The sequence below is a fragment of the Megachile rotundata genome, chromosome 8 (assembly GCF_050947335.1).
Source record: "Megachile rotundata isolate GNS110a chromosome 8, iyMegRotu1, whole genome shotgun sequence".
NCBI classification, from domain to species: domain Eukaryota; kingdom Metazoa; phylum Arthropoda; class Insecta; order Hymenoptera; family Megachilidae; genus Megachile; species Megachile rotundata.
The window spans coordinates 18,115,327-18,139,418 of NC_134990.1; the positions used below are offsets into that span (position 1 = coordinate 18,115,327).

A 24,092-nucleotide genomic window follows, 5' to 3' on the forward strand; every position below is an offset into this window, starting at 1 on the left:
AAATTACCCATAATTCCTTGCGCTGCATATGTGGTGGGACGTTTCACGCATGCGTTTTAAAAGCTTACATACCCGTATCTATGGCGTACATTCGTTAACAAATTTTTATAAATCATTTACACTTTTTTTCGACGTATACAAGTAAATAAAATTAATATTTGGAGAATATTTTTGTCTACGTTGTTCATGATTAAAGTGGACACATCACGTTTACATAATATCGAAATATGTTTTAAGAAACAGAAATGTCTAAAAAAATTTCAATCGAATACAGCACTGAAACAAGTGAATAGCTTTCGTATTTTTTTTTCTGGCGCATGCGTGATGAGATAGCTTGGGTAAACGAAATTTTGTCTATGTTTGAAAGATGAGGAATGTGCACGCGCGAGGATACGCTAGTCTTTAGCTCGCAATAGCGAACGTGACAATAAGTTTTTTGTTTTTATCTATTATTACTTGCAAATTTTGCCAAAATCAGAAAATACATCGATTAAGTGAGTAAATTTATTTTGATTTTTGTAAATTAATCTTATAAAGCTCTGACAAAAATAGTTGCTTTATTTGTTGATTTATATTTTACTGATTTTCATCTTGATTCATTTACAGACTATTTATGGTGTAAATATTCATTGTTACGACTACAAAGTATCAGAATTCAGTTTCTTTTTAAATAATTATATAAATCTTTGATTTTGTAAAAAGTAAATATATTATCGGAATATTGAATAAGTTATGCGTTAACAGATTTTTTGGTTTTTATAATAATAATAATAATAAGAATTCGAATGTTGAACTTTTCATCTCACATTGAAGACCACATTATAATGGGTTGAGTGCTAATTTTTGTAACTTTTCGTCAATTGTTTCTAGTTGTTTATTTAATATGATTGTTTTTTATTAGCAAAAAAAGTTACGGTGTTTATATGATTATTGTCAGTTAGTTTCTTTAGTTCTATTTTCTTTCTTTGTTTTTTTTTATAAGATGCCGGGTGGTTCAACTTTCAGTTGACCGGTATTGTCTATATCGGTTTAACTACGTGCTTTGTCGTGTAGAACGTGAAACATTTGAATGGTCACTGCGTGTCTCCTTAATCTTCGTTTGGTAATTAGTATAAATATTTCGTAGAGAAAGTACTTGACAGAATTTTCTTTTTCAAAAATATTTAATTTTGTTAATCACATAACGCCGGTCTACATTATAGTCGCTATTGTTATTTATAATAGACGTATGTAATATTGGTGATTACATTTTATAAATGTATATAAAAAAAAGTTGATAATAATGATGACGGTTTTATAAATTGAAGTTGTTTAACAAAATTAAATATTGTTGAATGATAAGAGAGTTTCCTGCAAATGTTTCTTTACACGTAATATATCAAAATGAAACAATTTGTGATGCAATATCATTACATTCAAATTAGGAAAAGAATATACATTTACCTACAGAAAAAAATTAGATTGTTCTTTCATTAATACGTTAATGTATACAATGCTTGGTTTCTAAATGAAGCGAATATAAAAATGCTATTTTAATGCAACAAATTAATTCAATTATGTTATAATTTTCTTCAAATTTTCATAGATAAGTGCTATCGATCATGGCTGATCAAGGTAGGGGCAGGAGTCGTGGGCGTGGAAGAGGTCAAGATGATAAAAAACCTACAATGCCGACTCAGTACCCTCAGCCTCAGGGTGCCTGGAGTCGCAGACCTGGACCATCTCAACCGCAACCAGGTCCATCTTCACAAACGCCGTATTCCAGACCACAACAGCCGCAACAGGTAACCGAAAACATACAGAAAGTATTTGTCATTTACAATATATTAATTAAATATTTTTTTATTTTCAATGTTACAATCTATTCATAATATGAATTATTATTTAGTGCATTTTTTTTTCTCTTTTTGTTTGAAAATAAGCAAACGATGTATTTATTTGGAAGAAATAATGCTGATATATTCGGAGAGTAATTTTATTAAGAAATTATGATTTAAATGTTATTCTTTTTTTTTTTTGTGTAGAGTTATTCCAAAGTAAAAGGCACGGTGAAGGTTAGTGTTTATATTATTGTTTAATGTATTCTTGTAGTTGTCTTGTTTATTTATTATTTATGCAAAATTTGTGTATTTTATTTTATTAGTAGTATCTTGATTGTTCTAGTATAACTTTAAATTTAGTGTAATAATCTTGTACATTGTACTATATACTATGTATATATTACACAAGATAATCATATTGTACAGAGTACAAAACTAAATATCAATATACGTATGTCTGTATACTTTTATTTTAAACATCGCATCTTCTTTACTATTAATGTAAAGTATTAATTTCAGTAGTCTGTTTCTGTCAAACATATTTAACTATTTGCAAATCGTTGATGTCACAGCCGACAACACGCGCTGTGGAACGCTTAGGTCCTAGAGGCGACAGCGGACCGGGATATGCAGGTGAAGCTACCTCGGAAAAAATGGATGGTAGGTCCAGCAAAATCCACTATTTGGCAGTAACATTCATTCCATTCTTCGGACCGATAAATTAAGTTTAATTAATAAATTATACACACTAAGACATTTACAACGCATCATCTTCTCTACATCTTTCTTTCTTTTTTCTTTTCTCCTTACAATCCTTACAATCCTAAAGGAATTTTCAACACAACCGTATTTAAATTTGTATTATGTATTATACACATGCTCACTACAATAAAACTATTTGTAGTTGGCGCAGGGGGCGATGTACCAACGCTTGGAAGAGGAGCTATGCGAGGTCGACGGCAGTTACCTGTAGAAATATTTACAAGACCTTCGAGCCTCGTAACCAAAAAGGGTTAGTATATTAATAAATTGTATGTTTATGCAAGGGGAGTAAAATTATTTTGCGTACATCTAATTTCTAGGTACTAGCGGACCAATAATACAGTTGCAGTCTAACTATTTTAAATTATTGACTACCACGAATTGGTGTCTATATCAGTACCGAGTCGATTTCGCTCCTGATGAAGATCGCACCGTAGTGCGGAAAGGTTTACTCAAGCTTCACAAGCAGAAACTCGGAGCGTACGTCTTCGATGGAACTGTCCTTTATTCAAGCAGGCGGGCAGATGATGTATAATCTTTTATTAAATCAACTTTATTCGTATCAAGCGTGTATAGTGTGTATAAAGAATATATGATATACATATGTGTATTACTACTTTAGGTAGAAGAATTTTGGTCCACACGACAATCAGACGGAGCCAATGTTAGAATCACTATACGCCTTGTTGGAGAATTAATGAGAAATGATCCACAGTATCTTCAATTTTTTAATATAATAATGCGCAAATGTTTGGATTTGTTGAAGCTTCAGCTTGTTGGACGGGATTACTTTGACGCTCGTAGCAAGGTATATATGTATATATGTATATAATAGCAATGTTATCCAGCTATTTATTATTTTAAAGCGCGTGTATTTCATTTGAATAATATCTAATTATATTATAGGTAGAAATACAAGAATTCAGATTAGAGCTTTGGCCTGGCTACCTTACTTCCATTAGACAGCACGAAAATGATATCCTTATGTGCGCTGAAGTAACACACAAAGTTATGCGTCAACAAACTGTACTCGATATATTAAATGATTGTTATCAGCGAAATTCTCGTTCCTGGAAAGTAAGAATATTAATTAATAATATAATTCCAATGCTGGTTATTGTACATGCGCATTAAATAACTTTTATTCTTAGGAATCGTTCGAAAGGCAAGTTACCGGTCTTGTTGTTCTTACGGATTATAATAACAACACATATCGTATAACTGACATAGATTACGACACAAATCCCACTTCTACTTTCAAGTTACGAAGTGGTGAAAGTATATCTTATAAAGATTACTATCAAAATAAATATCGGATCGGAATAAGAAATGACAGTCAACCAATGCTCGTTACAAGATTAAAACCGAAAGAACGTCATGCAGGTCAACCCGAATTGGTCTATCTTGTTCCTGAATTATGTCGTGCAACAGGTATTTGTTTTATATTTCAAATTCATACCAGTTATATTGTAAACATACTATAGAATATATCGATTAATCATTGTATCTGTATTGTAGGTTTAACTGACAATATGCGAGAGAATTTCCACTTGATGGCTGCATTAGCAAAACATACTCGAATATCTCCCAAATCACGTATAGCCAAACTAATGACTTTTAATAGACGACTTCATAGTGAAAGCGCGATACGTCAAGAACTTGATGAGTGGAATCTGAAACTTGACGATAAACTTGTTAATATAACAGGTCGTGCGTTACCGCCGGAAAAAATAATTCTCGGAGGTAATCGTCCCGTTTCCGCGGGCAAGACAGCGGACTGGACGCGGGAATTACATAATAAAGCTTTGTTTAATACCGCCAAATTATCTAACTGGGTTTTAATCTGCATGCATCGTATGAGACACGAAGTCGAGGTGAGATACTTTTAAATTCTGTACAATTAACTTCCACTATTCCTTTTATATCTTATTTTCTATCACTTTTTCGTTATTTTGTTATTTCGCTGTTCCACTAGCCAACTATTTTATATAAAAGCAAATTAACCTTTGAAATTGTATTCGTTATCACATGCATCTTCGATTTCACAGAAATTCATCAGAATGCTTCAAGAATCAGCACGTGGAATGGGTTGTACAATCGAGAACCCTAGATATTGGGATATCAACGATGATCGATCCAACACATATTCCGATACCCTCGAAAGGATAATGAGTTCTTCTAATCCTGAATTAGTTTTCTGCTTGGTATTGAACAATCGAGCCGATCGATACAGTGCTATTAAAAAGAAATGTATCGTTGACCGGCCTGTACCCTCACAAGTTTTCCTTGCGAAAAATCTCAACTCTAAAGGCGTAAGATCGATCGCTACCAAAGTAGCGATCCAATTGACTTGTAAACTTGGTGGTGCTCCATGGAGCGTGGAATTACCGCCAATTAATTTAATGGTTGTCGGTTTCGACGTGTGTCACGATCCAAGTGATAAAAGCCGAGATTTCGGTGCTATGGTTGCATCGCTTGATAAAGGTTTAACTAGATACTTCAGTGCAGTAAGCGCTCATAATTCGGGTGAAGAATTGTCGAATCAGTTCTCTGTAAATATGATGAAAGCTTTGCATTGTTACAGAAATGCAAACAAGTGTTTTCCGTCGCATATCGTAATTTATCGCGATGGCGTAGGTGAAGGTCAAGTTCCGCATGTTCGTGACCACGAATTGGAACAACTAAAATCAAAGTTGAACGAAATTTATGGAGATAATCCTGTTCGAATGGCATTTGTAATAGTTACCAAACGTATTAATACTCGTTTCTTCTATAATCAAGAAAATCCTCCACCAGGCACCGTAGTCGATGACGTAGTTACAAATCCGATGAGATACGACTTTTATATCGTATCTCAAAGTGTATGGCAAGGTACGGTAACGCCATGCGCTTACAACGTAATTGCCGATACAACTGGTTGGAAAGCAGACCAGTTACAAAGAATTACTTATAAATTATGCCATATGTACTTCAATTGGTCAGGTACTGTAAGAGTACCAGCGCCTTGCCAGTACGCTCATAAATTGGCTTTTATGGTAGCGCAGTTCATACGCCGTTCACCAAGTACACAAATGGAAACATTATTGTATTACCTCTAATTATCCTATAGAGTTTATATTTGATACAAGATATGTTAAAGCTACTTATACAACTGTATAAGTAAAAGTTGATCTGCAAGAGTACTTGTTAAAGATATTTCCAAAGGGTATATATAAGTACAAATGTTTGTTTTAGTTTTTATTTTTTTTTATAATTAAACACTTTTTTTTTCTTTTTTTTTCGTATTTTGTAAAGATACAAGTTATCTCGAAGTATTACGTAAGTTACGTAAACTATTTGGATGACGTTTTATTTTCTTTTTTTCCATATTTTTTTTTTTGCATTTAATATGACTTAAATCAAGGCTGAAATAGAATAAAATGAGAAAGAAAAGAACACATATGATAGCTGATTTATAAATTGGTGCAACAAGATCAGTATTATCTTAGTTTTGTTTTTCTTTATGTTCATATATATCTGTTGACCTAGTTTTTTTTAAATAGTTTTGTATTGTGAATAAAAACTATCTTAAATTCCGGGCGTTAATATATTTCTAATTAATGTTAATGTTAATAAGACTTCAATGGTTCAGCGACTATACTTCATTTTATTAATCTCCACATTGTGTTCGTCAAAAGAATATTAGCTATAAAAGATTTCTATGGAACATTGTGAGGTTAAACATAGAATTACGTATTGTAAATCTTACATATGATAAATGTAACATTCTATTTTAATAATAAAGTGTTTTTAAAAACAAAATGATTAAAAGTGCAATTGAAAAATCCATTGAAATTTGTAGACTACATGTTTCGCCTTTAGATGGCGCTTCACTGAACTTATTATAGCGTGAAACAACTATTCTATGGCGCACTTATTTTATTGAGACAAGTGGAATTTGTTGCAGTTGTTATCGAGCATCACGAGTGTGAACGTAGATCATTGTTCAAAAAAGAAAAACAGACGATTTTATTTTACTTCTGAAAACGAAATACAGTTAAAGGTATTTTTTATATAGAGTTATTTCAACGTTTTTTTACACGGTGCATATCATAAATGCTTTTAACGATAGTAATGTTATTAAAATTTCGAAATCTGTCCTATTCAAAACACATCTTACATATAATCTAAAATAAGTTTTATAATGTGTATGTTACGTGATACGTTTATACGTTTGTTAAATTTTGCAGAACAATGGGGGAACGTAAAGGAACAAATTTGTATTATCCACCTGATTATGATCCACGTGTTGGTGGATTAAACAAATTTCTTGGTACACATGCATTACGTGAAAGAGCGAGGAAACTCCACATGGGTATCCTTATCATCAGATTCGAGATGCCGTACAATATATGGTGCGAAGGATGTGGTAATCATATTGGAATGGGTGTACGTTATAATGCAGAGAAGAAAAAGATTGGAATGTATTATAGTACACCCTTGTATCAGTTTCGTATGAAATGTCACCTTTGCGATAATCATTTTGAAATAAAGACTGATCCTGCTGTAAGTAGCGACTTAAAACATATGGAATAAGTTGAAAAATTAACAGAAAAATGTTTCTGTTCAGAATCTAGATTATATAATAGTGAGTGGAGCAAGACGTCAAGAAAATCGGTGGGATCCAAAAGAAAATGAGCAAGTTGTACCAGAAACAAAAGAAGTATCATGTAGACTTTACGACGATGCAATGTACAAGCTGGAGCATGGTATAGAAGATAAGAAAGTAGCAAAGTCCCGTGACTCCTCGTTGGAGGGTGCATTAGCATTGAACGACGCTACTTGGAAAGACGATTATAGTTCGAACTGTGCATTACGCTCGGCATTTAGAGTAAGTTTCATGCTACTTATAAGTACTTATCGTTATTCCAGTTTTTATATCGCGAACATTTTAATCGTTATTTCCTGACTAATGCACGGTATTACAGACGAAAAAAAAGGAATTACAAAACAGACAGGGCACCGATCAAATGTTGCTTAAAAAAAGTGGACTAAACATTGATTTAGTGAACGAACACGAAGACGACATAAAGTTGGCAAAGTTATTAATGCATAAAAAAGGTATAAATTTATTACCTTAATTAATATCGATTAACTAGTCGATTAATTTCCTTAACAGTAATAATATTTGTCTTGCGAATATATTGTGATTTTAGAAACGAAAAAAACAGGGAATACTTCTTTGAAACGGTTGGTATCAATCGTTCGATCGAAAGATAAGTTAAGAAAATTATCGCAGTCCGCACCGATTAACGACGCTAAAAGACACAAGGACCAATTAACAAAGCTGCCAGAATTGCCGCAACTAGAATGCACATCAGCTAACGATGTATTAAGTAGATCGTTAGTAACATACGACAGTTCTGATACTGACAATGAATCATAGTATTAGGTATTTAAAATAAAATTATATGTACTTAGTATAGTAAATAATTTTTTTATTTATTACATACGATGTATATAATATTTATACGTAAAAATGTAAGATTAATTAGTAACGTGATAAGTAGAGTTCAGTATAATTATAATTATAATTATTAGAAATGGTTACTGTTGTATTTGTTCACGTTACTCGGTGTCCCAGTAGCGAATTTTCATCCCTGCTGGAAAGTATTTATTTTGATCTGTAGCACTATCGTGATAATTCATAAAACTACAAGATAAAAAATATTTATTACAATCGGAAACAAGTTACAGAGAATAATTGAATAAATTTACATTAAATCTTTATGCGTGTAAGTTCTAAGAATATAGATATCATTATTATGTTACACATTATTTTCTTAGAATTAGCATTACTAGAGAAAGAAACAGAATTCATACATCGACTAAAGGTTGCGGTTCTATAATCGCAGTAGTGGAAGAAATTAGTTTTTTCTTCACTACGTGTATCTTTTTATTGGAAAGACAGATAACGTAACAATGATCCGGGTATGTTATGGATATTTTATCAAAAATTTCATTGTTAGGAAACGCTTTAGGATCAATTTTATTAGTCAAAGTGACTAAACCTACGATAATGTTTGCGATTCTTTCATCATTTTCCAGTTCACCTCCAGACTAAAAAAAAGTGGTTATCAAAATTTATAAACAATAACCGTAAACTGATCGAAAAGAATAAAGAAAAATGTTATACCGTCAACACAGCTCCGTCCTCCGTTAAAATCAAATGTCCAACTTGATCCGGTATACGTTCCAGTGACAACATTATTTCTATCTGTCGCAATTATTAAAATATTAATTGTTATCGAATGAAATCGCGCAGCAAATTGCTCGAAGTTGGGTTTATTTTCGCGAAATTAAAATGTTAACCTGTTAAAAAGGAAATTGAGCAGAATACGTCGAACGCACTAGTCTGAGAAGTCTTTACATAGAGGAAATCGTTTATACAGAAAAAGACGAATTACTCGAATGAAAATTTATACCACGATTACGCAAAAGGAGAAACAAAATGAAAATTTATGAACAATCATTATAACGAATCCATAGATTTTTAGTTTGCGTGAAAGTCCTATCGCAGACTAGCTGAACAATAAACCATTAGTCGTTGTTCCGAATCTCATCGCTAGAGGACGTTGGCAATTCAGGTTTCCGAAGATTTGTTGGTAATGTACGAAAATTAGTAAATAGTTCGCAAATGAAATGTCCAACGGGAAAAAAAATTGTATAATAATTATTATTTCGGAAAAAGTGTAACATGAGCGGTAGAAAGCGATCAACATATTTCGTAATCTCGTTTGTATCTCTACCGATTGTTTCACGTCGCTAATATAGAATTCTTTTATACGTCCTACATATTTAGTAAATACGTAGAATGTACTTTCAGAATGCGTTTAGAATGATGAAAATTTGTCGCGTTTCCTCCAGGTATTCTCAGCTAGAAAAAGAATTAAACAAATATATCGAAATATATCGAAATATATGAAAGATGTCAGTAGATGTATACGCGGAAAAATTTCTTTAAACGACATAGGAAAATGAAGAGAGTATTATTAAATAGAACGCGTTGAAAAAAGAGTTATTTAACGGAATTTTCATAGGAATTTGTTAAAGTTACGGGTACGAAGAATCGCGCAGGCCAGTCTCGTCGAAGAAGAAGACGCATGCGCAGACGGTGACAGTGGTTCTCTGCGCCGATGACGTCGCGGTAGCGGCTAGCCGTCATTCACCGCGCGTCTTTCGAGCGCGTTCGTTTGGTGTGCCGCGTAGTGACATATTTTAAACGGGACGCGTACTCGAGTGATGCGAAACCACGTGGTTTCCGAGATCGTTACGGAGATTCGTGCGTAAAAACAACCGAGTGAAATAGTTGGATAAGTTTTGTTCGAAATTATTGGTACGAGCGATCGGAATGGTTTTTTCGATAGCCGTGTAACACGGATTCGCAACGCACGAAGATGTTATTGTTCGTTACCATGGTTACGAAGCGCGGGTAACCGCGATAGAGAGAGAGTAATTTGTCGTCGAAATTGGCGCGAAATCGTCGATCTTGACCGGTAGTAGGTATTCGCGTTCGTGTTCTGTAAGCGATGCGTTTTTCGAAAGAAATGATCTGAACGTTTTGCCAACGGTGCGTTTTTCGAAAGAAATCGTCGACGTTCGGTCACTGTGTGGTCGTTTAGTGCGCGAATGTATCGTGTTCCGTGAAAAGTGCGAAATGTGACTGAATGATCGTTACCGATCCGTTATTGCAACCTGGCCGGCGGTGCAACGAGCCACCCTGATATGTCCAGAAGGAAGCAGGCGAAACCTCGATCTCTGAAACGTGAGTACCTACGATCTTCTCCTCCTTTTCTTCGTTTTATCGGATACACCGAGCAAAGAATTTCATGACTCAGCCTCGAAAAGCTCGCGACGATAATTGCGCTAACGTTCGTATCGTAATTTGCGGCGCAGATGTTTCGCTTTTTATTTTTCTTTCCTTTTCGTTCATGTTTGTAAATTCGTCGTCGCTATTGCGACACGCGTGTTCGTGACACATTGTTTCGTCGAGACCTTGAGATCGTCGAATAAAGAAAAAGCGTCGACGCGTTAAAAATTTTTCGTGAAAAATATTGTTTATATAAGCGAAACGTGCTCTTATAATTTTCGGTAATTGTCCACGGGTCACGTGTCACGCTCACTAAGATGGCGTTGCAGATTCGAAATAATCGTGGCTTCGTTCGCATTTTCCATGCTTTTATCGTCGATTATTCTGCTATATTAATCGTTGGTCGTATTATTTACTAACAGTAACGTAACTGTTATTAATTTATTAAAGAAATATTTGAAGAAATACTTTATTCTTGAAACGACTGCGTCGAGCATATCGGTAAGCGCGTAAGTAGAAACGGAAACGAGATCGAGAAAGAGCGAAATCATCGAGAATCTGTCGGAGTCGATGATCGTTCGGTGGGAAATGCGGTAAAAAGGGATTACGATCGAACTCGTTCGATAATTGTCGCGTCGAGCACGTTGCGCGAACGGTGTGCATGCAGGATGCTCTAGCACACATATTCCTGGTCCGGATAATCGGAACAACAAGAGAGCAAGGATGATCGCGTTCGTTTAACGAGCGACAGAGACGAAACAATCGAGGCGAGAGGGTGAAAATAGGAAGAGGAAACGGACGTAATAGGGTAAAATCGAGAGAGAAAGAGGAATACGCGTTACGCGATCGGCAGAGAGAGGAGAGACAGAGAGCGAAGAGACGGGAATAGCGATAGAAACACACAATGGTCGGTTAAGGGGAGAAGGGGGGAGAGAGAGAGGGAGGAGTGGTAGGTTGGGGTGGTAGGAGAGAGAAGTCAGCCAGGATGGAATTAGGTGGAAACCCACGGGACTGCCGCCTCTCCCCGTGGAATTCCCGGCCTCTGTAATCACCAGTTCTCCTATCCTATCCAATTCTGGTCGCGCGTTCTCCTCGTCTCTTTTCCTCTCTGTCGGTTTCACACTTTTCTCGCTTGCTTCCTCTTTTCGGCACAACGTCGTTTCCACTTTTTACTCTTCGACCTCTTATGTTCCTCTTTTCCCGCTTCGCTCGACGTTCACCTATTCCGTTGGGTTCCTTCTTCCTCCGCTGCTTACTCTTGCTTCTCTTCTCTTCTCGGTTCGATCGGAAGAGGGTAGACAGAAGAGTTTTATCGAGCGAGGTGCGTAGAGCTTCGAAAGAACGATTAACGGTTCAATTATTGCACCGCGCCGCGAGCTTTCGACGATATCGGCTATTATACAATTGTTTAGTCGAGATCGGTAGGTTCGGTAAGCGAACGGTTAGGTAGGAGCTGCACGATTGGAAAAGAAGTAATCGGATAAACTGCCGGGACAGAGAAGCGTAAAACGTGTAGATACATAAGCATGTAAGAACTTATGCGCGTAAGTAAGAGGACTAGGCTGACGCTAGTCGGACAAGTAGTACGGGTATACGATGTGGTCAGCCATGCTAGAGCAGTCGGAGCGCGTAGATTCGGAAACAAAGTGTCTGTGCCGTGATTATCGTTTCGTCGTTATTCGATAGGAATTTATTTGGAATAATAGTATTTGTAAATGTTGAAAATTCGTGGTAACTTGGAAATTTGTATGTTGGGAAAGTTGGACCGGCGCGGCGCGGCGCGGCGCGGCGAGGAAGCGTACGTACGCGATGTAAAGGGAAATTTCATAAGAAATTATCTCGTTTCTCTCGACGTAACGTATTTCGCGTACGTTCGTGATCGACCGGTCAAGTTTGTTCTACGCGTACACACACGGGAATATAATAATTTGGCGGTGAAAGGAAGAAAGAGGGAAAGAGAAGGATAGAGAGGGTCACAGCGAGAAATGGCGAGTTCCTAGCGAAAGCAATTCGATGTCCTATCGGATCAGCAGCAACCACCACCACCACCACTACCACCGTCATAGCCATCGCCATCACCATCGCCACTCTACCAGCGAGCATCACGAACACGCGGTTAGCCACGAAATAGCAAGCTTGGCCCGATAGCATTTCGAGCATTCGTGATATAGGGTGTCGCTAATTAATGCACGATAATGAACCTGGGCGCAACCGAAGCTGTATTAATGGATTCCAATGTTCGTCATAATGTGGACAATCCGTAGGTGCATCGGAACCCGTTGGTAATTGCGTTAATGGAGGCCCATCTGTTTGCGATGTCGGCTTTCGGGCTACTTATGCTCGTCATTCCTCCATCGAATAATCATTTCCGCGAGACGCGTCAAGGCCTCCCGTACATCGAAATTCCACTAATTCCGTTCAACTATCGTTTAACGATACGTAATCGTTACATATCGATCGTTCGAGATGAAATCTTCGAGGACGACTACGACGAGCAACTCGTATTATACTCGTGTCAACTTGTCGCCTATTAAACCTTCGATGGATTTTTTCTCATCGATATTCCGATACGATTTCGTCGGATTAAAAGAGCGCGAATCGTCGCTCCTAGGATATCGGATGGGAACGTTAATCGTTACAACCAACGAATTCTATACTATTCGACGACGCAAAAGTATTATATAATTTAAGCTCGAGAATTTTCCGACATTTTGAAACGTCTAGCACGATCTACTAGCGGTATTTCTTGCCTAGCAGTCATCGACGCCCGACAAACGATTTACGGTCGCATTCAATATCGGTAATATTCGGCATCGCGTAGTAATATTCTGCTGTCCTATAATCGTAAACATTATAATCGTGAATCGTTGCGCGTTATGCTTCCCTCTGCCCCATAAATGCATAGTAACAATAACAACAACAATAACAACAACAACAATACTAATAATAATAATAATAATTATTATTATTATTACTATGATTATATGGCGGTCGTATAATCTCGAGAAAAGTAATAATTATCGAGGGTGTTTGGATTTGGTCGGATCGAAAAATCGTGGTGATTCGTGTCGAGCAGCCGAGTCGGGCACGTTCGAGACGAAACAATTGGAAGAAACGAATTCGTGTCGAGCAAAATCGTCTCCGAACTCCGAAGCCAGTGGTAACTATGTAAATTTCCAGCTTACGCTTCGAATCCCTTTAATCGCGGCTACTCTAAAACTTAATCCGCTATTAGTTTTTGCAGTGACAGCCCTAATTCCTTGCTGGTTGGTTATAACGATTATAATGCAAGTTGCAACGGCGAAATTGGGGGATTAAGTTATCGGATTTTCATGAAATTATTGTATGCAAAGTGTAGGTTTGTAGGGTCGGTGCATCGGTGCATCGGTGACAGTTTCTCGAGGCTAAACTGGAATTTCTTCTCGAATTCCTAGGGGTAGATCGGCTAATCGAGGCTAAAGTAGAAATCGTTATTAAATAATAATTGGTATCGGACGCTGTCGAAATTAATCGACTACTCTAATTACGCTCTAATCAGGAAAAAGATCCGAATCTTATCGCTATCGGCGAATACCAAAGGCTCGTGACCTTTTCGTCGCGATTTCAAGTTGGCGAGCTCGACGAGCAAACGAGAGCGGCGTACAAAAGATAGCCAACGATTCACGATCGTTGTAGCGACGCGACGCGACGCGACGCGCGATTCGCCGCAAAACGGCCAAGTCGACGGACGTCGACGCGTGGCGCTGCCTCAAAGGAATACCCCAGCCACGACTATGTCTTTCACGAGGTCTCTTCCGCTTCCTCGAAGTGGCTAGCCTTCCGCGTGCCGCCTACTTTTAACACCGACCATCGATCACGTTCGGCCTTTTGGAATTTTACCGTTCCGCCGCTAGCTAGCGGAACGAAGGAATTTTCAAATTTTTCCCGAACGCTTCGGTAGGAAATTCTTTTCGAACGTTTCGGTCGGATTCGATGTTTCCTTCGGGAAGGTAACTTCCAGTCGGCAGTCATTAATCGATATGCCGTGAATAAAGGAGGTTGCTGCGGGTTATCCAGAGCTCTCGGTATCTCTGCTCCCCCGTGTTGCAGCGACCGTACGTCTTGGATTCGTGACAGCCAGTCAGAGGTGTATCGGGGAAGGAAGGGCTGCTGCTTCTGCTTCTGGGTGGCTGGTACAAGGGAAGTCGAGAGCTGCCGGTGTTCCCAGGGGAATCTAACCCCGGGCCAGCTCTGACGCGGGCTCAGACTCCTCCGGGAACAGCGCATCCGTCGACGAACACCCTCTGGCTCCGACACGCTACCTGGAGCACCCGCTACCTGGATATTGCGGGATAACTTTGCTGTTGCCAGCCGAGAAAACAAATATCTTTTTCATTCGTTCGACTCGAATCTGGCTAAGTCGAATCGTTCCAAGATCCTCCGACAAATATCCTAACCGTATTCTACCTCGGATTCACCGTTTACGATAGCCGTCGACGTAAATCTCGCCCGTGATTATCGTTCTCCGACGATTTCCTTTTCTCTCGGATCGCTCGTGTTCGGTCGCGAATCTATCCGTAAACGTTCTCGAAAGTACAACGTTTGCCGAGTTAAGCCGCAATATGCAGTTATCCAAGACGAGCTAGCCATACTCGATGTATTTTCGAAAGGTTAAGTGTTCGATTCGCTCTTCTGTTCCGTTCGCGGTATCTCCGTTCGCGGAGACCGCTAGAAATTGGCAACGTTCTCGTCGGAGCCGCGCGCGTCCTAGAGAAAAGTTCGTCGCGCGGTCCACCGATAAGCCGATTCGATATTAGGTGGCTCCTTACGTGCTCGTATCGTAAGTAAACACGCGGCTACTACGCGAAGCTTACCGAATAGCCAATCCCCTTACGTTTACGATTATCGTTCGACCGGGTTATTTTAGCTCTGCCGCAGCGGCGAATTGTTTACAGTATTTACGACAGATCGAATCCTGGATAGGTCGGCAGACGCATACGAAGGAGAGCCGCGAGCTATTCGGTATTCCGTGTGCCGTGTGGGTCCCGTACGCGACCACGTTAACCCTATGGACCGAGAAATTGCAACTTCCGTTTAACTCTCCTCGAGTCCTTTGAACGTTAACCCTTCGCTCCGGAACTCGGTATTACCCGGTTTACTCGGTTTGCCAGGATAATCGTACATTTCGACGATACCGTTACGATACCGTTACGATACCGTTACGATACCGAAATCGTCGATGATGGATGAACTCGTCCGGTATCTTTGCTAGGCAGCTTGACAGCTGACAGGACAGAGGATGCGATCGAAGGGTGTTTGCCGGGAACGTTACCTTCACGGTTCGTGTCTTTTGGAATATTTAACAGCGTCTTCCTTCTTTTCCCCCTTCTTCTCCGCGTTAACTCCTCCGCGGGCTAATGCTCCTTTCGCGAGTCTCTTTCGAAGCTTCCCGACAATGTCACCCCACGGTAACTCGACTTTTTCCGAGTTTCCTTCAACCTGATCGACTATCCTCGAAAAAGTAAACTCGCGCGAAAGGAGAAATTGCCGCTCATAATCGTCCGGTTCTTTCGCTCGAACCGGACAGTTTTCGGGATGCATGCGAAATAACAAACGACCCGTTGGCCACGTGGACAGGGGTGTAATTTTTTAAGTTTAATTTTCTGGTCCCACGCGACAAACAGATGGCTCCGCTATACGCCAGCCATGTCACTGTGCTCCGCGGCTATATTTCACGTTGGAAACACGACTAGTCGCGTTCCGTTTCGTTCCGTTCCGTTTTCGATGATATACATATACCTATAGAACGAGAAGAATAACTTTGTCGTTCGTTGTTCGACGATTACCCCTCGCTCGAAATCGAATAAAGCGAACAGAGAGATTCGGAAAAACGAGTATATTTTTCTAACCTAAGTTTGCGCGAAAACGATGCTTACGTCCTTCCAGTGAAACGAGGTTCGTCGAGGGTCGTTCGTTTTCGTTACGAGATCGGTCGCGAATCGTTTTCGTTCGTTTCTCGGACAGCGAGGAAAAAACGCGTTATTAATCGTTACTCGGAATCCGTATTCGCGTAGCGCGAACAACTCGAAAGAGCGAAGTCGGAGAAGCTCGTTACCTTCCAACTCTCTTCTCGTTCCTTTTCTTTTCTCTTTGATTTTTTTCCTCGAATCTGTTGTCGCAAATACAGATTTCATTCTTCGTTACTGATATGCAAATGCGACGAAATTAATGGTTGCTTGTCTCTTTTCTCCGCAGGAGACGAAGAGTGGGACGAGGGAAACGAGCCGAATGTCCTGGAGCTAACCGAACAGGATAACGAGACCACGGGAATTAAGCGTGAGTCTCGCTAAATGCCTGCTGTTCGTTGTTAAATATTTGTGCGCGATCGTTTATCGGATAATTTTCTCGGTTTCAGAGGATGAAGAAGAGGAAGAGGAAGAGGAGGAACTGCAACGCGCGTTCGGTCGTCATTCCGAGGGTGAGTCGACGATCTCGGAAGTCGTCACGATCACGATTATTATTATTTCTATACATAACGGCCCGTCGCGATTATTAGTTATTCCTCGAACGATAATTTATATATCGTTCGCCGATCCAGCTAGGAGAAAATCCCGCGTATATCGTTAAGATGGCATTGTCGTAAGCCCCAAACCCGATGTATATCGACGTAATAAGCACGGTTAGATCGCGTCCTACCACCTGAGCCCGTATTACCATTTTCGAGCGCTCAGCGATTGCCGCGCCCCGAGAAGTATCTCCGAGCCCCCCTGATGCACCTCCCTCCGACAAATTCCGAGTAGATTTGCCCCGATACGAAAAGAAAGTTGCGAATAAAGAATAAAAATCGAACAAGCAACCGAAACGAGAGGAAAGGGAAGAAAGAAATTTGACTGGAGATTACAGGATTACAAGGACGGTCGTTGGTCGACGAATGCTCGACGTACCAAGTTGATGCACGCAAAACCTTGCTATCCTTCGGGACAAAGGAATCCCATATTCATAGAGTCTAAGGTGAATTGTACGTTTCTTGAGCGGCCTCGAACAATGAGACCGACGTGTCTGAACGTATTGTTAGGTCGCAACGCAATGTCCCGCGAGAACTGATAAAAGTAATGCACCAGAATGCATCGACCGCGCCTCCCTCAATTCTTGTCTATTGTTGCGCGCGTTACGCTTCTCTTCCGGCTCTATCGTCGAAAAGTGTGCGAAACCGAGAGTGTGCGCGGGCCGAGATTCGCGGGAAACTAACCCAACCCTGCCACGACTGTACGCTCGGAATATCCTGCGTGTACCGGTCGATTTTTTCGAAATTCGTTTCGACGGTAATCGAAAAAACGGAGAAACCATCTCGATGGTTTCTAGCCAAAGTAACCAGCTAGAGCGAACGATAGAGGGGAGAGGCGAGTCCCTTGGGAGTCGCTGCCCTCCTCGGGGATACAACCTCGTTCGAGGCTTCTCCGAGCCGGTTTTACCTCGGAGTGTAAAGCGCGCATTCGCGAGTACACTTGGCGAAAGGTAACCTGAAATAATAATCGGTTGGTACCGGCACGCGGATAAAAGTCGGATCTCGCTTCTCCTCGGGGAGGACGATCTCTCGCACGGGCTAACACGAAAAAGAGGAGGAAACGAATGTGTTTCGAGCTAGCGTAACAACGGCCCACCAAATTTTATAGGGGGTTAAGATTGCCACTGGAATCGTTAGACGAGATTATACGATCCTCGCTCGCTCCTATTTATTCGCGCAACCCGGACTCGACCGAAATACGTCTCGAGGATGCTTCGAGCTTTCGCTGGAATATACATAATTATTCGCCTGTAGCATTTTCCGCGCGGAAAATATATCGAGCTACGATTCCGGCTAATTCCAGCGAGAACCGAAAGCGACGCGAGAGGGTGAATCAGGAGGCGTTCGTCGAAGCGATAGAAGACGATAGAAAGCGTTGTATTCGGTAGGTAGCGCACAGGTGCATCGAGGAGTTGGCGCGCGTATCGAAGATCCACGTGTGCGTTTTATCCCTGAGAGGATTGGAACGGCAAGAAGGGGAGAGACAAGGAGGAGGAAGCTAGAGTCGGCCCCAGGGGATACGTAGAGCCGTGCCATGGCCCGAGGCAGCTCGTGTCACCTGGGACAACCTTATATCGGCGAGTACAGTCGCAACGAGAAACTGCCATTTCTACCTAAAGCCGTTTTCCTTGCTCGCGATCAACGGCCATTCTTCGACGACCAATCACCGCGCGTAATGCTCCGACAATTTTCTCCGCAAACTCTAGTCACTTTCTTCTTCTTGTATTCCTATCTTTTCGAAAATCCGAAAATCCGATAATCCCGAAATTTCTTCGAACGTTCGATCTTGGATGACCAACGTCGATTCTCGACTTTGCATTTCGATAAATAGCTAGTTGTCGTTCGTACATTCGGGAAAAGGACAATCCACCGCAAAAGCGGCTGTAACGCGGTATTTTAGTCTTTTTTCGCGTCGCGGACCAATCGCGATTCGTCGCGAAGATCGCGGAAATAAGACCGACCATAGCAAGGTCGAAAAAATGGTAAAATAAAGAGAGAGATTCGTCGAAAATCGAGAGAAACAGAAAGTAGACGGAAACAGGAAGAAAAGCAGAGCAGAGCAGAGCAGAGCATAGAAGAGTAGAGGGACGAAGAGAGTGGAAAGTGCGAAGAGGCAGCGGGGCCAGATCCCTCGGGACTCGGTGCTCTCCTCTGGCGCTGCCAGCACTCGGGAACGCGAAAGAGTGTATAGAGGAGAGAGAAGAGGAGCGAGAGGACAAGGGAAGAGGGAGAACTAATCAGCTCGACGCATGCGCACTGGGCTGTTCTCCTGGTCCCTCGGGATTCCCTTGGCATTCCCTATAATTTACCCTCGTCCAACTCCCCTCGCGTCTTCCCCTACTCTCTTCTCTCCTTCCTCTCCCTCTGCGCCCTCTTTACCTTCGTGTCCTGTTCCTCCTGCTCCTCTTGGATTCTACCGTCGTCGCTCTACTAGCTACAGGACTTTCGGTTTCCCACGGGAGACACGCGCTCTCTCTCCCTCCCTCTCTTTGGCGCGAGCGAGCCTCTACGCGTATACGCGTACATCTTCTTGCTTTCTCTTTTTTTCCTTCTTACCGGTTTTTCCAAAGGACGCGGGTGTCAAGTTTCAAGCTTTTTCCACGAAAATGCTACTTTCACGGATAGCAGAGTGGCCTCGATAACTTTCGACGAAAGTTAACGAATCGCCACGTACGACGAGAAAGAAAAATCTAACCCCCGAAAGAATTTTAAGCGAGTATCGCGTCGACTAGTCCGATTCCAAGAGGCCAACGCGAACGAACGAATCCATACTTATCAGTGTTATTTAAGAGACAGGAAAGACTCCGTTTCTCGAACAGCTTTCGCGTAATCTTGCTAGCAGCCGACACCCTCTCGCTTTTCGTCGGCCAGCATCAGTTCGGAGGGCCTTCCAAGTTCTCCCATCGGGAACCGAGATCCCTCCATTTTCTTGTGTCAGAGATTTCAATTCGTCACGAACCCCTAACCTCGCGATCGCTAAACTTTACACCGAATATACTCCAACTATTCTCTTACCGCGTTACTTCCTTTCAACTACGATAAATCTCGACACCTTTCGTTTCGTCGACCAATTATTTTTTCGCTTTTTCGCTATCGAGAGAAGACGTTGGTCCGAAACTTTCGAACCAATTAACTGGTCTTTTCGAGAGAATTCTGTCGCGTAAACAATCGAAAAAAAAAAAAAAAACTACCTACTCGGCGGCTAGTAATCATCAGAATTTGTATCGCGGAGGAAATATAGACATTCGCGCGTAGAAACATTCACCAACCGTAAATCAGCTCTCCTATGTTATTCGAGCAGCTTGCGCGAAAAATGCTTGCCGGAAAAATTGCATGCTTTTTTAATCTCCGTATCCGGGTGTAATTATTTTCTTCATCGTCACGGACGGATTTCCCCCGAATTATGCACTTGCCACCACATACACGCGTCTTCTCTCTCCTTTTCCCAGGGTTATCGTCTCGATCATTTATCTCGTCCAATTAGCTCTTGGACGAAATAGTTGAATTTTCGAAGCGTTTCTACTACTCGTACGTTAAATTCGGAAATATAGCATTCGATCGATAGAGAGAAAAATTTCAAGAGATAAATATACATACACGCGTATACATACATATAAAGAGAGAGAGAGAGAGAGAGAGAAATAAGAATAGTATCCAGAGTGGATGGACAGTCGGATCAAAGTTAAATTAACTGTTTGATCTCTGATTTCTGATGCGCTCTCTCCCGTTCTGCATTTCGGTGCGTGGAAACTATCCAGCGAGGATACGAGGGAAAATATGATACGGTCTCGAGCGGGTTAGACCTTCTAGTTCCGTCATTATAAACTCGCTCTCCCGACACTCGCTATTCCCTGCTCGTATCTAATACGATTGTACTCACCCTGGTAAACTCGTGCAGTTGCAACTGCGACCGAATCGAGCGTTCGCGGTTCCAAACATACCTACAGCGGATGCGAATATCACTCGATTACCTTTGATTCGGGATTACCTTTACGCTTATTCGCGTTACTATTACAAGAAACGATGTTTTTAGTACACGTATTCGACGCGATTCGACGTGTTCGATGCATTCGTAGGAGAAGAAGAAGAAGAAGAAGAAGAAGAAAAAGAAAAAGAGGAGGAAGAGTATACAAGCTGTTATTCGCGACACAAACGAACGAGAAGAAAGCCTGGAGGAAGTTTGCGAGGCTCGCTAATAACTCCAGGGTACCGGTGCTCGTTGTCGAGGCGCTTTAGTCTCCGCGGTAAAAGTTGGTAACTCGAGGAGATAAAGGTAGCGCGAGTCAGTGTCCCGAGGCCATACTAACGATCCACCTTCTGGATCGTGCTCGTGTCTAAGAAGGTCTCGTCTTTTGCCGGGAGATCTCGTCCTCGAACTAGTTGTCGGATCTTTGTCAGCCTCGTCGACCGATTCTTCTCGATTCGTTGCTTCGAAGCTCCCAATCGAATGAAACGATTTTTCGTTCCTCGGATCCGACACGAAGTGTTTCGATGACGGTACGTAGGTCGAAGTTCGATTCGGCGAAAAAATCTCGACTATGATCGTGTCGAACGTAATACCGCTACTACGATAATACGAAGTTGTATAACGCGACACGCGTTCAAGTTCGTTAGAGTACAGAGTACATGGTACGGAGTAAGAAATTGTATTTCTGCCGGGATGATGTTCCCGGAATACGGTGTTAAGCCGGTATTGAAATGTGACGAAGCTAGGACAGAGTATCTGGGGAGTAGAAGCGCGCTACCACCAGCCAACTCGACTTTCGTCCGAACGTACATAGGTATACGAGCGAACCTATCGGAAGCGTTGCGCTAACTTTATGCTAATCTTTCTCTCTTTGGGCCGTAACGTCGTACCGTCCCTCCGTCACTTTCGATCGAAAGATAATAATTAAAAACTAACGAACGATTTGAATTCGATGAACGAAAAATACACTGAAATAGAATAATTTGGCAGCCCGAGACGACCTGAAAGGTGGCCTGGAAGGTGGCCTGGAAGGTGGACGAGCTTATGATTCGGCGATGTCGTGTTTACGACACGTACGCAGCTGCGCGTGCAGCTTTACGCTTCGTCTCTTGTCGTCAACTATCAGCTGGGATCGATACGCGTTCGACGCGATCCGAAATTTCGCTAGATCGTTTAGTCCTTTTTCCGATAACCGGTGTTCTATAATTTATCGAATCGTCTTCGGAGATGAAATATTCCTCGGTATCGTGTTCGAAAGGACGCGTCGTAAGTCGACTTTTGGCCAGGCCAGCCTCGAAACCTTTCGAAAAGTCGTCGCGGGCAAACGGTTCGAAGAACGGTGCACCTACGTCCCAGCTGGGACATACGACCGAATTAATTCCTACGTAGCTGTCTATGTCTATAGAGGCGAATTCACCGCTACGTACACGACCGAACGAACAGACACGTACTAGCACACGGAGAAAGGCAACTTGGCCGATCCTCGTGCGGTAGCCAACTACAAGGAACAGCCATCTTTCTCGGAAAGAAATTAAACTTTTCCCCGAGGTATACCCTCTATCTTTTTCCCTCGTAGGTGTTCTCTTTGTCGGTTCGCGTCTTTTTCTTTCGATATAGCGCCGTTAGGATGGTGTAAGCTCGGAGAATACGAGCACACGGTACCGCACGGCACAGCACGGTACAGCACGGCACAGGACACGTCGCTCGAAGGGTGACTTTGGCTAGCCTATCGCTATTGTTTCTCTTATTCCCCAAAGCCCTACAGGGATGCTCCTGCCCTTAACAGCGGCGCGTGGAGGTCGGATTCCTTGGAATTCGAGCAATCCGATATCGATTTAAACGATTTAAAGAAGTCGCCGCGTACAATTTGCCAGAGATCGACAAAGTCGCGAGCTAATTTTTTCGATCGCGTAAATAATCGTACGTAGGTTACTTATCGGCGGTAGCGTCGCGCGCGTACAACGTGTCACAAAATTTCCAACCGATTCTCCTTCGTTTTTCTTCGCGTTTATTCCGCACGAAATTTCTTCGAAGTGTAACCCGATTACGTCGTAAAATTTTCCTCGAGTCGACTCGCCGCGTTCGGTTAGCGGAAGTATAGAGGACAGAGATCTCGAACGTTCCATTTCTCTATAGCCGATACTTGGATACTTCGAAGAACATAAGACGATACTTCTCGAAAGCGACATACACGAGGATAGATACTCGATAGAGGGGCACGGAGGAACGAAAGAGAAAGAAATTTGTAAAAATAGGGGTCTCGAGGTTGGCGGTAAAGAGGTTTATGAAAGAAATTTCAGATGGCGGCCGCGTTCACGACCTACCGCGAAATACCGCGAAATACCGCGAAAGCCAATTTGGGTCGAACGGTATGAGAGCCACTGGGATGCTCCCGTGGGAGCAGTGGGAACTCTCTGTAGCCGTGCTGGGGCTATAGCCTGGCTACGGCTACGCCACGGAAGGGGACTCCCCAAGGAGGTAATTACCCTCCCTACGTTCGCCCAACCACCCACAAGCCATCGCAACTTCAACTCCTACCGGACGTTACATGCTAATACAAAACCAAAACCGGTTCCCGACAGCTTCGAACACGCTCGAAATTTCTACACGCGCGAATCCCGCCACCGAGAATCGCGACTTAACCCTTTCTTCCTATCTCTGTCCATCTCCACCCTTGAAAACTTTCCTCCTTTCGAACCCTTTCGGCGCGCGCCGAGCATTTCGAGCATATGCGAAATCGGCATATCGTATTTCCGGTAGAAAAAAACAGTTCGTTTGATCCGCGTAAGTCGTGGACGCGTTCGAAACGATCGAAATTCCTCGTTAATATCGTAATATCGTAATATCGTAGTATCGAATCGAAAATTGCACCGTGCACGATACGTTTTTATTCGTTGGTTGGCCAGGCCAATTCGCCTAGCGAGTACCATATTTCGGCGGCAACGACAAACTGATTACCAACAGTGTCCCAAGCGTGGCCTTGGAACTCCCAAAAGTCATACTCGTAAAAAAAGACTATTGTACTCCGCGGACTTCCGGGTTATTTATACGAGTTATCTCTTCTCTGGAAACCACCAACTGGCTGGTTGCAACGTTTCGCGGCCATGACTTACGACCGATGATAATTCCAGAAGCTTGAAACGTTCTCCC

General features: G+C 41.7%; 4 protein-coding genes and 1 long non-coding RNA gene across 14 annotated transcripts in view; 3 read left to right on the forward strand and 2 right to left on the reverse strand.

Moving 5' to 3' along the window:
* Nucleotides 1–335: 335 nt before the first annotated feature.
* On the forward strand, nt 336–6,154 carry aub (aubergine). Of its 3 annotated transcripts, none has more exons than XM_012297171.2 (11): nt 336–494; nt 1,586–1,784; nt 2,025–2,054; nt 2,393–2,480; nt 2,725–2,832; nt 2,903–3,111; nt 3,205–3,390; nt 3,489–3,659; nt 3,734–4,013; nt 4,101–4,456; nt 4,631–6,154. In XM_012297171.2, the coding sequence occupies exons 2-11, from the start codon at nt 1,602–1,604 to the stop codon at nt 5,678–5,680; spliced, it is 2,661 nt and encodes an 886-aa protein (XP_012152561.1). In that variant the 5' UTR covers nt 336–494; nt 1,586–1,601; the 3' UTR covers nt 5,681–6,154. The 3 variants fall into 3 exon arrangements, with proteins under 3 accessions (XP_012152561.1, XP_003708345.1, XP_012152563.1); XM_012297173.2 differs by lacking the exon at nt 336–494 and adding an exon at nt 964–1,102; XM_003708297.3 differs by lacking the exon at nt 2,025–2,054.
* Nucleotides 3,419–4,179, reverse strand: LOC143265087 (uncharacterized). Its single transcript, XR_013039250.1, has 2 exons — nt 4,042–4,179; nt 3,419–3,652 (listed from the first exon to the last, which is right to left on the reverse strand). It is a non-coding gene; the product is annotated as an uncharacterized LOC143265087 (long non-coding RNA).
* A 296-nt stretch (nt 6,155–6,450) lies between the features above and the next one.
* On the forward strand, nt 6,451–8,349 carry LOC100876929 (coiled-coil domain-containing protein 130 homolog). Its single transcript, XM_012297148.2, has 5 exons — nt 6,451–6,624; nt 6,812–7,127; nt 7,192–7,452; nt 7,550–7,682; nt 7,778–8,349. The coding sequence occupies exons 2-5, from the start codon at nt 6,816–6,818 to the stop codon at nt 8,005–8,007; spliced, it is 936 nt and encodes a 311-aa protein (XP_012152538.1). The 5' UTR covers nt 6,451–6,624; nt 6,812–6,815; the 3' UTR covers nt 8,008–8,349.
* On the reverse strand, nt 8,039–8,995 carry Lamtor4 (Late endosomal/lysosomal adaptor, MAPK and MTOR activator 4). The gene is made up of 4 exons (XM_003708295.3): nt 8,934–8,995; nt 8,758–8,838; nt 8,445–8,681; nt 8,039–8,274 (listed from the first exon to the last, which is right to left on the reverse strand). The coding sequence occupies exons 2-4, from the start codon at nt 8,827–8,829 to the stop codon at nt 8,254–8,256; spliced, it is 330 nt and encodes a 109-aa protein (XP_003708343.2). The 5' UTR covers nt 8,830–8,838; nt 8,934–8,995; the 3' UTR covers nt 8,039–8,253.
* A 322-nt stretch (nt 8,996–9,317) lies between these two features.
* L (zinc finger protein Lobe) overlaps nt 9,318–24,092 on the forward strand; it is a 44,717-nt gene continuing 29,942 nt past the window's right edge. For 3 of the 8 annotated variants that reach the window (XM_076535079.1, XM_076535081.1, XM_076535082.1), the window contains exons 1-3: nt 10,247–10,386; nt 16,666–16,746; nt 16,826–16,888. In XM_076535079.1, coding sequence (XP_076391194.1) covers nt 10,347–10,386; nt 16,666–16,746; nt 16,826–16,888 — 184 coding nt within the window. In that variant the 5' untranslated portion in view covers nt 10,247–10,346. Of the gene's footprint in view, nt 10,387–15,614; nt 15,750–16,665; nt 16,747–16,825; nt 16,889–24,092 lie in introns of those variants that run through there. The other 5 variants (XM_076535084.1, XM_076535085.1, XM_003708261.3 and 2 more) reach the window with 3 other exon arrangements.